Source organism: Leuciscus leuciscus, assembly GCF_965113295.1.
Source record: "Leuciscus leuciscus genome assembly, chromosome: 15".
Classification (NCBI taxonomy): Eukaryota; Metazoa; Chordata; class Actinopteri; order Cypriniformes; family Leuciscidae; genus Leuciscus; species Leuciscus leuciscus.
The window spans coordinates 18,335,507-18,352,372 of NC_138739.1; the positions used below are offsets into that span (position 1 = coordinate 18,335,507).

The 16,866-nt window shown below is 41.6% G+C and overlaps 2 protein-coding genes across 3 annotated transcripts in view; one reads left to right on the forward strand and one right to left on the reverse strand.

Annotated features, from left to right (window-relative positions):
- Positions 1-9,127, reverse strand: part of LOC309475659 (CD48 antigen-like) — a 50,664-nt gene extending 41,537 nt beyond the window's left edge. Inside the window, exons 1-2 of one of the 2 annotated variants that reach the window (XM_082138564.1) lie at positions 8,939-9,127; positions 7,679-7,995 (exon numbers count right to left, since the gene is read on the reverse strand). In XM_082138564.1, the coding sequence (XP_081994690.1) occupies positions 7,679-7,952 (274 nt within the window). In that variant the 5' untranslated portion in view covers positions 7,953-7,995; positions 8,939-9,127. The remainder of the gene's footprint in view (positions 1-7,678; positions 7,996-8,938) is intronic. The other variant, XM_082138562.1, reaches the window with a different exon arrangement.
- Positions 1-16,866, forward strand: part of LOC309475595 (uncharacterized protein) — a 374,444-nt gene that overhangs the window by 60,890 nt on the left and 296,688 nt on the right. The gene's annotated exons all lie outside the window — the stretch shown is intronic.

Consider the following 16,866-nt stretch of genomic DNA (forward strand, 5'->3'; position numbering starts at 1 on the left):
TAATAAGCACGTAATCAAAATTTGGGACAATTTTTCTTCCGACTCTAAAGCGAGTGACTAATCAACACGCCATCTTGCCCGGAACCCCTGCGACGGTTACCTGCCACTTGAAAACAAAGAATGACGGCTACTGCTGGAGAACAGCCTTTCGAACCGGCTTTGGAGTTAAGTTTTTCTTTGAGAAAAGAGCAAAGAACGGCACTTAAGTCATTCTTAAAAAAAGGAAGATGTGTTCGTCGTTTTGCCGGCCAGATATGGCAAAAGTTGAATCTATCACTAGCTCCGCTGTTGGGAAAACGCTCTGGTTGGTTGAAGCGCTGTCCTATTGCGTGCAGAGGGAATTTGAAAGACAGCCGTTTATCCCGCCCCCTCGGATTGAGCCGTGTCTATGGTGAGTTTCCAGACCAAACATCTTGATGTAGGTCTGGCTTGCCAGGCTAACAACGGCCATTATGAAGCCCTAAATTCATATTTACAAATCAGTTAGAGAGATACAGTAACTCTCAAAAACTCTGGTGAATAGACTCAAAAAAACTTCAAACAAATGTGTTATCAAACATGTGGTACTTCATTCATGTAACACAGTTGACAAAATAATGAATCAAATTAAAATTTTCATTAACATATTTAAAAGTCATTAGAGCATAAGCTTGCCAAATAATTAATTTAGCACATTAAGGGCATATATTATTCAACCACTTAGTTTATTGATCAAAAAAAGAATACTGATTTCCTGACTTTTTGGCTGACATGAAATGTACCCCTAATAGAATGACCCATATACAGTATGTATGTAAACCAATATTAACCAGCGGCCCATTGGTTCTTTTCTTGATTGACACTGGGCTGGCCCAATCACATCTTTAAACACCTCACCCTATGGGCTTTTAGTGAGCGTGCAGTGTCAATGTGTATCTGTCAAAATAGTCTGAGAGATGGAGAAGAAACTACTTTCAAAACACTTAAGATATGTCATGAGTGTAGGAGCCCATTACCCAGTTACGCTTTATTTCCACATCTTTATAGTTGACGATTACCGCAATTTACTAGAAATTTTATGTGACGCGTTTGTAAACCGGCCAAGGCAAAAAGAAAGATTAAGATTATACAACATTTTTTAACATGAAGTTGCTCATTTGTTAAACTGCAAAAAAAGATCCCTTAAACTAAATGGGATCTGACTGGCATCAGACTATAACACTGATCTAAATAATACAAGAAATACAAATAAATAAATAAATGTAGGACCAGATATGATGAATGAAGACCAGGAGTCAAGAGATGCATCAATTGAAGAACTTTTTTACTAAAGAATAGTTTGCAGTTTCATCAGCAATAGTCAGCTTCAACACTCAAGGAGTTCATAGGCCACTCGGCCGTACACACTTAATACAGCAGCAACTATACTCTCACACAGGTCACTGAACTACATAATCATGTAGTTACATACATATAGTTACATAATCAACATTTCCACATATGGGCTGTGAGTCAGAAGAATATCTCCATCGATTATCTGGAGGACAGATGGTCATTTTACCTCCCCTGTGTGACAGTAGCTCACCTCAGAACATCCTGTAACACACACACACACACACACACACACACACACACACACACACACACACACACACACACACACACACACACACACACACACACACACACACACACACACACACACACACACACACAGCTAAGATGAAAAGTAAATCAAATGTTTTAACTAAGAATTGATGCATAGGTAACAGGCCTGAGTGACCCCAGTGACCTCGGCTGTCAGGGTCAACTAGAAGAGTAAATAGGTTTTTAACAGGTGTTCGGTGCTTTTCTCACATGTAACTTTATAATTAGTAAATCTCAGAAGCATGAAGATGTCATTCAAATCATTTGATATGATCACTGAAGAACAGTGGATTTCAGAATCCAACCAATCAATACCATAATGGGTAAGTGTCAATATTGTATAAAACATGTTCAACCAGTTGATTAAATTGATTACATTTTAAAGGTGCAATAGGTGATTCTCTACAGAATTATAATTTTTTTATTCTGGTTGAAAGTCTCCTCATATCCTGATAGCAATCACTATGTAAAGCGTTCTAAACGTATTTTTATAAATAAATATCGTTTGAAGGTGTAGGACCATTAATGTTTGTTCAATCATTTCATTCGGTCGGAATGTGTTCCCTGTCAGTCAACGTGTGTTTGCACACTGCACAGCCTGTTCACACAGACATCATACGTTATCAGCGCGTTCACGTACACTGTAGTGTACAGACAGAGTGAGAATGGCCGGCAAACAGTTGTTTATGTTCATTATTGTAGTCCTGTTACTCACTGTACTACTGTAAAGTTTTCTCACCGGTGAATGACACATGATGTAATTCAACAACGTTGTCTCTGGTCGCCTCTCTTCTGGTCTGAGCGCGTTCATGTGTTTTGGAGGAGGTGTGGCTTTGGACATATGCTTTCAATGCTTGCAGACTAAAGTTAACATTACCCAGATCACCTATTGCATCTTTAAGTATTTCATTTGTTTTATATGATTATATCCTCCTGAGACCCAGAAAAAAAAAGTTTTTTGAATTTAGTTTTTTTCCATGTCATCACACTGTTTAGAGCACAATAAACAAATGGTAAAAAAAAACATTTAAAAAAAAAAATATTTTATTCATACGTTATGCTATGTCCTCTGTAGTGGACGCCAGGACTAAGTTGTTTAAAAAATAAAATGACATGAAATTATATGTATAGGCAAAAACAATGGGATTGTTTTTTCAATCACCAATACATTTTAGGGTTTCAGGATTTTTTCAACCAAAATGTGTATAAAGATTATTCTCAACTATGTTATGAAAGAAATAACGGAATTAATTGATACACCATTTTACTTAATATGCAATATGTGGGTAAAATGGCCATAAATTAATATTCCCATTCAATGCAATGTATCTTTACACTGTATCTAATTTGCACATTAATGTGTTCTTGGAGCAAAATTTAATGAAAAAAGAAGTGTAATAATTGGAGTAATAATTTGCAACATTTTAATAATAATATCTAATATTTCATAGGAATATTGATGTATAATTTATTTCCATATTCACTTGTTGTGTCTCACAAAATGCCTGATAAACATGATTTAAGTCCTGATGTCCTCTACAGTGGACACGTATGAAATCAATGCCCTGTTCTGTAACAGAAATTATTTTTTTATTTGAAACCCCTTAACATTTTCCTGAGATGTTGTTTTATGAAATACAATTTGAAAAGTAGTCCAATTTAAATTATAATTACAATATATTATCATATTTCCATAAGAATGCTACATTTGATCACTAAATTAATGTCAGACATTTTTAAAGACCAAGGAGAAGTTGTTTTCATGGTGAAACCTCCAAACATTTGGTATCTCTGAAAAGTCCTGAATGTGCTCTTTACAGGACACCCAGGTTGTGTCATATGACATGTATGATGTCAGAGAAATTCACTAAAATAAAATGTCCACTACAGTGGACAAAAGTCTATTCTTGGGTCCCAGGAGGATATAATAATTTTATATAATAGTAATTCATGGCCCTTGACTAATTTCTTTTTATTTATGTAGGCCTGTCTACAAAAAAAGTGCTCAAAAGGAAAGAAGTTGCATCACCTTCCCCACGAGCCAAAATGATTAGTGTGTGCCGTCCCTCCAATCCCGCTTTCTCATTTGAGAAAAAAAAAAAATGGTCGCCCCTCACTCACACTTGAACACTATCAGCTGCGTGTCAAGGGATATAAACTCTCTATCAAGATAAGATATGTATATTTCATTTTATATTAACCAAGTGTTACTGTTGCTTTTATATAATTGGATAATCTTGAAAAATGTTGGAATTCAGTAACGTCAGACTCAAGAATTAACAAACTTAATGAAGGCAGCCGAACTACCTCAGCTAACAGCTAGCACCCATTTGGGACCCAAGTGAGCCCATATAATGAACATCTGAAAGGGCTTCAATTAGAGCCCACTGTGGACCCATCATGTGTCCCTATGGTCTAACATACATGGCCCATGTGGAGCCAATGGACACATTTCTCTGGGCCCCATTTGAGTTTTCCTGCAGGGAACATGGGAATGTTGGCTGGGACGTTTATCTCATCAGTGTCAACACTACACAATAATTCTTTGTTTGTGTTGTTATTTTCACGTCTCATTTCATATATTGTTGTCCCTTTGAGTTCCAGACCACATCCTGTAGATGTTTGACAGTCTCTCAGCAGACACAAACTGACCCTTAATGTTGTTAACATGTATTAAGTGAGATTTTAAAGTTCAGACTTTCTGTTTATTCCCTACTAGTATTTAATTCATCACTTCTTCATGACATTCTGCATTCTTCTTTGAGGGTGAATGAAAACATATTGATATAATTTTTTTCCCCTTGGGGAATAACAGTGTTGTGCATTTTTATTATTTATTTGTTGTATGGTTCTGTCTTATCACTTAAGAACATCTGAAACTACATTTAGTATTTTAACTACTGCATCAGTCAGAGTTTTTTTACTCAGACCTCAGATTTGCTTGTCTTGCAGATGAAGCTCATGAAGTGACTAAACTGACTGAACATGAACTGATACATCATGTTGCTTATAATCCCAGTGGAATGTATGAGGTCCCAGTTTAGGGGATTGTGGGCCCTACTTACTTTTACTGTATTTAAAAATGTATAGTCTTCAGCTTCTTCCTAAAATGTAATCTTATTTAAACACTTACATTTTAAATTCACAAAATTTCATTTGTTCATAATTAACTAAAAGACAATCAAAAGCAGTGATATACCATAATAGACAACAACAAGGGCGTATTTTTTTTTCTTCAAAGTGGGTAAACAAACTCGCCCACCAAGTTGGGACAGGTTCTCATCAATGTCTGTTTTAAAATCAAGTTTAACTTCTCTGTACGGTTCCAGTAGAGCTATTGTCACGGTACAGATCCAATGAAAACGATGAATATAGAAAAGTAACAAAGATTCTTTTAATAAGTAACTCAGAATACAACCATTAGGTGAGACAGCATGCAAGGAACAAACAATAACCATCAATGACACAGGACATGAAGAGAACTTAAATACAGATGAACAATGATGACAACAGCTGAAGACAATGATTGATGATGACGAGATGACTGGCAGGTACGGGTAATGGCGAAGGACGTGCAGGTGTGGGCCAAGGAGGATGCTGGGAAATGTAGTGCAGACGGTGACTAACAGATGACAATGACGAATGACAGTGATGATGACAATGATGGTGAAAGCTATAGAGCTGCAGGTGAACATAATTTCCTATTTGACCAAAGAGAAAACAAAATTACAAATTAGGTGCAAAAAAAAAATCATACACAAAAATCTGAAATCAGTATTTTATATTAAGCACAGCATGCTTATAGTTCTATTTCAATTTTGGTATTTTAAACATAGCATTTAAAAAACACTGCATCCATTCTTTTTTATTTTTGTCATCATGCAAAAAGTCACGAAAAGTGCAAAATTTTAAAATAATAATAATAAAAAATCATCAAGAATCAAAAAGAAGTATCAGATCCAGCACTGTGGGTCTGATGTCTCTCTTGTTCAACTCTTCTTAATCTGATGTCATAAACCAGCACAATGAAAGCAGCCGCAGCGGCCACGCCCACCAGAGCAGTGACGACCAATCGGATCACAGCATCAGTCCCTCCACAATAATGGACTTCATCTGAAGAGAGAACTTAAGCACAGAAAAATATTTTTTTTTAGTAAATATACACTAATATAATACTAATGTAGGCCTACTGTGACAGAGATTGGTTGAGTAAATAAATAACATCACTGCTAACGTACCTGAACACAACTGACAGAGATCGGTAATGCAGACGTGTTTGGTCTGGTTGCTGAGAGGATTGTTCACCACACATCTGTAAGTGTTGTTATCCTGATATTCCACCTCCAGAGGAAGAAAGAGACGGATGCTGAGATCAGACACACTGATGCTGGACAATAAACTGGTTCCTTTGTACCAGGAGAGAGTCACGTCACTCACATTCAACACTGAACACAGGACGATCCTTGATGATCTTTCAGCCGATAAAGAACATTTTGAAGTGTCACTGAAGATCACAGGAATGGGTATAGGAGCTGCAAAACATGAAATAACAAAAATAAATGCAGGGGTTCCTGGAGCCTCACAAAACAGCAGATCTTCATCCTTCATCCTTCATCAGCGCTGAATTACGTTTCAGACTAGTGGAAGTGAGGTGTGCTTATAGTGTCTTAATAGAGTATTGCGCTAATTACACACGTCATTTTTGTTTTATTAGATGAGCTATGTACACATTTTAAATGGATTGATATCTACAATATTTAATGACAATACTTTTAAATAAGACACAATTGCTTTCAGATTGAATTTAGGCTTTTATTCATCAACGCACACATCAGCTAATACACAAAAGTGTGCATTGAGGGCACATATCGACCGCTAAGGGGGCGCTCGCGAACACCCTTCTGAAGCCTAAAATGACAAATGAGACACCTTACGGTCTCATGGACTTAACGGACACACGGCAGCCATTTTTAAGTCCACAAGAACGTGGCTGCGACCGACATGGCATACTCTCTTGAGTACTTTGAATAAGTAATTACTTCACAACCACTAAAAAAGTATGTTCTATATACTATGAATTTGTGTAGTATGAAGGTAATCCAGATGTAGATTGTTCTCGCGTGTCAAGCAGGTTCGGTTGAGCTTCTGTGTTCCCTGATCAATAAAATGAGAACTAAGTGTGTCGATTTAATAGGCTATTTTTATCATGACAGAAAAATTACAGAAATTAAAGAAATATTATTGTTTGGGTTAGTTACGCCTAATCCTAATTCTACTTTACTTTGCAATGCCGTTTGATTGATTACTCATCAAACGGCAACAATAAAACAATTGTTACAAACAATAAAAGATACATAATGCCGATTTTAAGCAGATAAACACCTAATTCATAAATTAGTTCACCACATCTTGACAGAAATAAAGACATCTCACCGTTGGTTATTATTATTATTTTTTTGTAATTGTTTCTTTGTGGGTACTACTGCACTGAAGGTCTGTTATAGCTATCTTTTTATATATGTATGTTGAATTATCGAATAAAAAAAATTGCCTGTTGATTGAAGCTGCACTACCGCCTTGCGCCTGATTATTAATGTGACATTCGTCATGCTTCCGGTCTGAGGCTGGTGCTGCGGGTCTGCATCTGGATACTGTATACCCAGTTTCTGCTGTGCGACTACCATGCCAAAATGCGGGAACTTCCGCCAATAGTTATAGGAATTTAAAAAACGTTCCTCCAGTGTGAAAGCCCCTTGTGTCTCCAAGCGAGACAAATGAATGACTGTGTCGTAAAGGGTTCATTACGCGAAGCTTTTCAATACGGTGTACGTTGTGGCCATCTGGTGGTCAAATAATGAATATCACCTTCGTGTATAACAATTGGATTTAAACAATTGTTTAGCCGTACAGGAGTAGGCTACAGCCTGAAAAGTATATGTAGGCCTAATGTCCAATATAAAAAAACATCTTGAAAAATTGATAATTTTGAGAACGATTTTGTCATTTACAATATGAAATGAACATTAGGCTATATTAATTATACTACACCTACCGTAAACAGTAACACTGAACGTCTTTATTAACTCCTTGTTATTGATAATGGTCCTAAATTTATTGACTCCACTGTCAGTGGTTCTGCTGTCGTTGATGGTGAGAGATCCGTTTCTCTCCAGCTTCAGTCTGTCTTTGAATCTCTCATCATAATACTTTGGATTGCCCAAGTTAATTGTGTAAGCTATGCGACTGGTGTCAAACCTCCATTCGATCTCATCCGTCAACTGTACTTCAGAAACATTCGAGTCCAGAGTGACAGAGTCTCCCAGCATTAGCCTACTGACTGAACTTCATGTGATTCAACCTGAAAAACACCTGCAGATCGAGATTACACGGCTTAAAGGGGTGGTTCGGGATTTTTGACATCGGACCTCATTTTTAAGTCAGCCTGGTTGTTATTCATCAGTGGAGACATTTTTTTTTTTTTAATTATCCAGTCCTTATATTTGGATAGTTAGCCGATGCTAGGCTAGCGCGAGTCAATGGTATATGTTAGCCAGCCATTAAAAACCGTTTTACCCACTCCACAGTGCACCAAACGCAAATCAATTATAACACTTGACTATCGATGTATATGTCCGTTGAGAGAATAATGTTAGAAATCAAACTTACCTTTCATCACATTGCATTAGTTATAATTTGTTCCCTGTAATCATAAGCCTTGTCTACAGCAGCAGCGGAGTGATATTGATTACCTAGGCAACCGAGTGAGCCGGTACACACATGACGCAAGTGTATTTACCTGCCGCTGGTACACTGATTACAGTGCGCTTCTGTTCTGTGTTTACTTTTTGCCGCATTACTAACCGGAGCAAAGTAAAATTCCGCAGCTGCTGAGAAACTAGTTCCTTTGGGATCATTGAGATGAAAGGTAAGTTTGATTTCTAACATTATTCTCTCAACGGACATACATCGATAGTCTAGTGTTATAATTGATTTGCGTTTGGTGCACTGTGGAGTGGGTAAAACGGTTTTTAATGGCTGGCTAACATATACCATTGACTCGCGCTAGCCTAGCATCGGCTAACTATCCAAATATAAGGACTGGATAATAAAAAAAAAATAATGTCTCCACTGATGAATAACAACCAGGCTGACTTAAAAATGAGGTCCGATGTCAAAAATCCCGAACCACCCCTTTAAATATTTAAATAATGTAAATCTTCTTACCATAAGAAGTAGGCCTAGTATTGTGTGTATTATGTAACTATTTTGTGATAGGCCAAACATTGTTATGAAAAACAGATTTGTAACTTACCAACTAGACACAACAAAACGAGCAAAACAAACGTGCCAATCATTTTCGAGTCTCAAAATGTCACATAACAAGTCCGAAAATGTGATGTTATTTTAAGATAATGGATATGTTTTTTTTTTTTTTTTTTGTTTTTTTTTTTTTGTTAAGCGAATGTTTCACAGATCCGCTTCATACTCAGCACTCTGCACGCCACCGTTATGTGCGCGCGCCTGTGGGCGTGAACTAGTGTGCAACAGTTGGTGACGTAGGCATCTGTTCAACCAATGAGAATTTTAGAGAGTGAGGTTCAGAGCTCTAGGTCCGGTTCTTCTTAAAGAAATCCACCCAATTAATTAAACTTCTAAGTAGGTTGTACAAAAGGCCCGGATGCCCTTAAATGGCCTGGATGATTCTAACCAATCACAGTGTACGAGGTTACTATAGCGTCACTTGGGCTGAAGCGGAAACAGCGTTAGAGAGAAGATGCAACACATGTGAGAGTGTTAAGTTCGGGCGGCTTCATTGTAGTTCATTTATAGTAGTTTGATTATGATTCAGTGAAGTTTATATGGAGTTGCTGTGTGCGTGCATGTCAAGTAAGTTTATATTTCCAAATATTTCCTGTTGATACCAAGAAACTAGTAGTTTATATTCAATAGTCTAAACAGTAGTCGATTCGTATCATTCTGACTGAATTATTCTTTCTATTTAGTATGTTTAGAGTTTCTATGTGTTATTTGAGGTAAACGTTTATGTATTGGACATTATTTTATTGTTGAATGCTTTAATTTGGAAATGATTATTATCACATGGTGATCAGCTGTTTATCACATGCATATGTCATGCCCAGTCACGGTATTTACGCGCTTTTAGCGCCGCCTTGTGGCGATGTTCAGAATAAGTATTTAACATTGTCCAATAGTACTTTATTAATATGAATGTTGTATGCAGCATGCATACTGTTAATTATTTAAATGTTTATGTTGTAGAATATATATATATATGTGGATATTAATGTTTATTTCTCTTGTATAATTTGTTATAGAACCACACATGTAAACTCAACCAGCTCTTCAGTAAACAAGTTAAACTTGGACCCTGTTTGGTGTGTCTCTTCAATTAATTCGACTTGCGCAGTTCTGACCGACTGCCTGCTGTGTTTCACATCCCTCTAAATTAATCTACATTCGAACCTCTTCATTTTAAATGGTCCTTCGAGCCGGATCGTGAATTACAGCAGAGAGATGACATCCCATTCTGAACCAGATCCTCCTGTTGTCCGACCTAGACGACAAATAAGACAACCTGCACGTCTAGCAGATTACCAAGTTTCTGATTCAGCACATATGAAGAGAGCACTACCTTTGTTTCCACCCACGGCTGAGAGCGTCTCACGATCATCTTCTCCAGAGAGTCAGTCACCGTACGCAGATGATCTACTACTACGAGATGAATGGCCAGATCCAACTAGATATGCGTCGCGAGAGTATGATCAGCTCCGCCTCCAAGACCAGCAGCTGTTTGATATTAAATCTATTTGGACTGAGATGAAAAGAGACAGCAATGAGCTACGCAATCACATTTTACCTGAGATTCTGTCCACAATGCGAGGGCTTCAGGCAGAAAATGCTACGCTAAAGCGGGAGATTCAGCAGATAGCCACAGGAAGAGAGACTCCTCGTCGACCAGTAACGCCAGTCCCAGCCCCTCGCACTCATGTGCCACCGCCCTTCTATAGGAAGAAAGATTCTGCAGTGTATGCTGATGAGCTTCCTCTAGACCGATCGGTTCAGTGTGAGCAGCTGACAAATGAGATGGAAGACTTAACGTTTTCATCCAGGCCAGAGCACCCATATGCTGAAGAGAGTCGTTGTGCCACTCCACAGATGTCCTACACCAACACAGCCCAGCCGGTAACAGCTGTAAAATATGAGGATGAGACGCTTAGTCCCAGACACGATCGTCGCCAGAGTGATAGAGACTTCTGTCTGCCTCCATGCCCAGAATTTGTGCCTAGAGCGGAGATGCAGCACGTCCAGGAGCAGATATATCGAGGCCCTAAGCCTACCATTCCCAGTCTGACAGCAGCTGATCCTAGACAGTTCTCAAGATTACGGATGGCACTAGAGAACCTTCTGCCAGTGAATGCGAGTGAACGCTTTAAGTATCAGATCCTGACTGATCATTTAGAGCTAGAAGAGGCCCTACTAGTAGCCGATTCCTACTGTAATTCTGTGAGACCATATACAGACACTATGCAAGCTCTTGTGAAGATGTATGGTCAGCCCCACAAGCTTGTGCTGCGGAATATCGCAGAAGTACTAGAAGGTCCCAATCTCAAGCCAGGTGACGTTAAAGCATTCAAGTTCTTCGCCCTCCGTGTACACTCATTAGTGAGTATGTTGGAACAGTTGGGGTCTGAGGGAGCATCTGAATTAGAATGCGGTTCACACGTGTCTAGACTCCAAGGCAAGCTCCCTCACGAGCTCCAGATCAGCTTTAAGAGGTATGTCCATCCTTCTAGGATCACGGTCCCCACTCTTATCCACTTTGCGGACTGGTTAGAGTATGAGCTCCAGGTCCAAGATGACACTGCCAAGACCGTTACGTATGTTCCACCCTTAACTACTAAGAAGCGAGAAGGTCGTTACGACCCCAAGCATCCTGGGAGATCTACGAGTTTCCTACTGGGTACAGAGAAACCTGCTGCAGACAGTGAACGCAGAGTGTTCGCTCCAGAGTCCCGGCCCAGCTCTGCCAGGTACCAAGAGAAATTACGTGCCTACTGCCCTTATTGTGATAATGCCAATCATTTTCTGAATGGATGTCACAACTTCAAAGAGTTGACTAGGGACCAGAAAGAGGCCTGGATTCGTAAAAATAATAGATGTTGGAGATGCGGCCGCAATCATCACGCTTCCAGATGCACACTGAAAGCCTTGTGCAAGACCTGCAACAGGAAACACCTCCTTATATTGCATGATCTGAACGAGAGAGCTGTGACCGCCAGTACAGCGTCCAAACCCCCAGAGAACTCCTGTCTTGTGAGTACTACGAAAGACATCTTGTACGTTGACCGTTCTGTCAGTAGCCGTAGAGTCATGCTGAAAGTGAGTAAGGTAATCATCACGAACGGAGATGCATCGTTAGAGACATATGCAGTGCTCGATGACGGGTCTGAGAGGACTATCCTCCTTCAAGCAGCCGCACAGCAATTGAACCTCAGAGGACAACCAGAAGATCTGATACTGAGAACAGTGAGACAGGATCAGCAGGTGCTTCATGGGGCGGCTGTCTCCTTCACAGTATCATCTGTGTCTCATCCCCACAAGAGATACCTCATCCAACACGCCTTTACAGCTGAGAGACTAGGTCTTGCTGAACACACATACTCGGTGGCTTCCTTAAAGAAGAGATACAGACATCTAACTGGCCTCCCGTTGCAGCAGATGGATAAAGTGCAGCCAATGTTGCTGATCGGTTCAGATTGCCCCCACCTCATCACGCCTGTTGAACCAGTCCGGTTAGGCCCACCAGGTGGACCCGCAGCAGTCAAGACCCGCCTGGGATGGACTCTTCAAGGTCCTACGCATGAGATTCGTCACGAGATTAACACGCACCAGTGTTTCTTCACCTCTGTCCTCCCCAACGCAGACCTGTTTGCTCACGTTGAGAGATTATGGCAGATGGATGTGATTCCCTACCGCAGCGAAAAGGTATTGACGAGATCCAAGCTAGACCAAGAAGCCATCAGACTCTTGCAGGAGAAGACAGTCCGAGTGGAGGTAGAAGGGACAATGCGGTATGCTACACCATTGCTTCGGAGGCAGAGCATGCCACAGCTGACCATGACCAAAGAAGCTGTTCTCCCTCAGCTCAGGAATGTTGAACGGAGACTGCTTAAGAACTCAGACCAGGCTTCGGCCTACCAGGCTGAGATAACTAGGCTGAAGGAGGCAGGTTACATAGCCAAGCTGGAGCCGAGAGAAGTCGCGAGCTCTATAGAGTCATGGTACATCCCCCACCATATGGTGCAGCATAATAACAAGAACAGGGTCGTCTATAACTGCTCCTTCCAATATGAAGGTCACAGCCTAAATGAGTTTCTTCTTCCAGGACCTACGCTAAGCTCATCACTGCTAGCAGTTCTGCTCCGCTTCCGAGAGCATCAGGTAGCCATAAGCAGTGATATTCGAGGTATGTTTCACCAAGTGAGGCTGCTCCCTGATGACATGCCCTTACTCAGATTCCTGTGGCGTGACCTGAAGCTGGAGCAACCCCCTGATGTGTACCAGTGGCAAGTTCTCCCCTTTGGTACCACATGCAGTCCCTGCTGTGCCACTTACGCCCTTCAGAGGCACGTCATAGACCACAGCCAGTCTGGAGACCCAGTCAGGGAGGTAATTGAAAAATCGTTCTATGTTGATAATTGTTTACATAGTCTTCACTCCCCTCGAGAGGCCCGAGACCTAGTTGATCAACTATGTTCTCTCTTGACCGCCGGAGGCTTTGAGCTTCGACAATGGGCCAGTAATTGCCCATCAGTGGTTACTCACCTCCCTTCTGAGTCGAGATCCGATACCTGTGACCTCTGGCTTAGTCAAGGCCAGCAAGACGTCCACGAGTCTACGCTCGGATTACATTGGCACTGTCAGTCCGACACCCTACGTTACAAGCACAGAGCTAGCCGCTGCTCCACTGTGACAATGCGCAACATCTACCATGTACTGGCCAGCCAATATGACCCCCTCGGTTATATTATCCCTTACACCACCCGGGCGAAGATATTGGTACAGCGATTATGGGATAAAAGGCGTGACTGGGATGATCCGCAATTACCAGAGGAACTCCTTACTTCATGGTCTGAGTGGGAGAAGGAGTTGAGTGGATTAGAGAAGATATCTCTACCCCAATGCTATGCCAGCTCACAGATGGATCACTCGTCATGTAGATACGATGTCCACGTTTTCTGTGACGCATCAGAGCAGGCATACGGTTCAGTGGCTTATCTACGGATAGAAGACAAAAAAGGTCAGGTAGAAGTCATCTTTATAGCCGCCAGATCTCGCGTTGCGCCCCGTAAGCAACAATCTATACCCCACTTAGAGCTGTGTGCCGCGCTTACTGGAGCGCAACTCTCCCAACTCCTGACTACAGAGCTTACAATTCCTGTTCACTCCACCACGCTCTGGTCAGACTCTACCACCGTGCTCACATGGCTGACATCCAGCTCCTGTCGTTACAAGGTGTTCGTAGGAACACGGGTGGCAGAGATACAAGAGATAACAGCTTCGGCCACCTGGTGCTATGTCAGATCTGCAGACAATCCAGCGGATGACATCACGCGAGGCAAGCCTCTTTGTGACCTTGCTACAGGGAGCCGGTGGAGCCAGGGACCAGCCTTCCTCAAGCTGCCACCAGATAGTTGGCCCGGACAACCCCCTCTATCGTTTGAAGAGCCAAACAGTGAATTAAGACAGTCAGCCTTCTCCGGGTTAGTGACCACCACTGCACCCCCACTTCAGCCACCACACTACAACACGCTGTTAGAGTACCTGAAAGCCTATGGGCAGGAGCTTCACGGGGCGGCCTACACCTCCAGGTCTGACCTCCAAAGAGACGTTCAACAAGCAGTCCTTCGCCAAGCTCAATCAGAGTCCTTTCCCGATGAGCTGAAGCTTCTGAAGTCAGGCAAACCAGTGTTAGCCACAAGCAGGCTGGTCTCACTCTCTCCTGAGCTCGACGCTGATGCTGGACTGATTCGTGTAGGAGGCCGTCTTCGTCACTGTGAGTTACTAGAAGCGGAGGCTGTTCATCCAGTTGTCCTCGACCCTCGACATCCGACCACAGAGCTAATCATCAAGGATTATGATGAGAGGCTGCATCACCCCGGTGCAGAGAGACTGTTCGCCGAGATCAGAAGGACATACTGGATTATTAGAGGCCGTGAAGCTGTCCGCCGACACCAGCGCCAGTGTGTAGAGTGTAGAAAATGGAGAGGCCGCCCAAAAGTCCCCTTCATGGCTGACCTACCCCTTACCAGGCAGAGATACTTCCGTCCAGCCTTCTACTCAACTGGCATGGACTGTTTCGGCCCCTTCTTAGTTAAAATTGGCCGCCGTAACGAGAAGAGGTGGGGCATAGTCTTTAAGTGTATGACTACCAGGGCAGTCCATCTCGACCTTCTAACCAGTATTGATTCTGATTCGTTCCTGATGTCCCTACGACGGTTCATTGCACGACGAGGGAAACCGTATGAGTTATTGAGCGACCAAGGCACCAACTTTAAGGGAGGAGAACGTGAATTAAATGAGTCTTTCGCCAATCTCCAAGAGGAGCTACAGAGTCACCTCGCCAGCCAGCAGATAAAGTTTGTTTACAACCCGCCAGGCGCCCCTCACTTCGGCGGTTGCTGGGAGAGGGAGATCCGCTCGATTAAGACAGCCCTCAGAGTGACCATCGGGGCTCAGACTGTCACTGAGGAAGTTTTGAGAACAGTTCTGGTTGAGGTTGAAGGTATTCTCAACTCAAAGCCCCTTGGGTATACCTCATCTGACGTAGCTGACCCTGATCCAATCACCCCGTACTGCTTTCTGATTGGCCATAGAGACGCATCCTTACCTCAAGTAGTCTACCAAGAGTCCGATATTCTGAGTCGCAGACGCTGGCGCCACAGCCAACTGCTTGCAGAACACTTTTGGAGACATTTTCTCAAGTATTACTCACTCGGTCTCCAAGCTCGCCAGAAGTGGAAGACAGAGAAGAGGTCATTAGAGAGCGGGAATGTGGTCATGATCGTCGATCCCCAACTTCCTCGTGCCCTCTGGCCAGTAGGCAGAATCACCCAGGTGTTCCCAGGCACTGATGGGCGGGTCCGGACAGCCAGTGTAGATGTCAAGGGTAGGACCTACACGCGAGTCGTGGCTCGCCTCATCCAGCTTCCGGCCCTACCTGAGGATGACTAGGCCCAGATATAGACCTTTGTGAGATGATCGAATTCAGTTCTTGAATTCGGGGGCGGCTGTACAAAAGGCCCGGATGCCCTTAAATGGCCTGGATGATTCTAACCAATCACAGTGTACGAGGTTACTATAGCGTCACTTGGGCTGAAGCGGAAACCGCGTTAGAGAGAAGATGCAACACATGTGAGAGTGTTAAGTTCGGGCGGCTTCATTGTAGTTCATTTATAGTAGTTTGATTATGATTCAGTGAAGTTTATATGGAGTTGCTGTGTGCGTGCATGTCAAGTAAGTTTATATTTCCAAATATTTCCTGTTGATACCAAGAAACTAGTAGTTTATATTCAATAGTCTAAACAGTAGTCGATTCGTATCATTCTGACTGAATTATTCTTTCTATTTAGTATGTTTAGAGTTTCTATGTGTTATTTGAGGTAAACGTTTATGTATTGGACATTATTTTATTGTTGAATGCTTTCATTTGGAAATGATTATTATCACATGGTGATCAGCTGTTTATCACATGCATATGTCATGCCCAGTCACGGTATTTACGCGCTTTTAGCGCCGCCTTGAGGCGATGTTCAGAATAAGTATTTAACATTGTCCAATAGTACTTTATTAATGTGAATGTTGTATGCAGCATGCATACTGTTAATTATTTAAATGTTTATGTTGTAGAATATATATATATATGTGGATATTAATGTTTATTTCTCTTGTATAATTTGTTATAGAACCACACATGTAAACTCAACCAGCTCTTCAGTAAACAAGTTAAACTTGGACCCTGTTTGGTGTGTCTCTTCAATTAATTCGACTTGCGCAGTTCTGACCGACTGCCTGCTGTGTTTCACATCCCTCTAAATTAATCTACATTCGAACCTCTTCATTTTATAGGTTAATAATAAAACTGACATTGTAAATAACGTTTGCATCCAATTGCAATTGTGTAGCAAAGAAGCTGATAAGGACACTTTATCTATAATA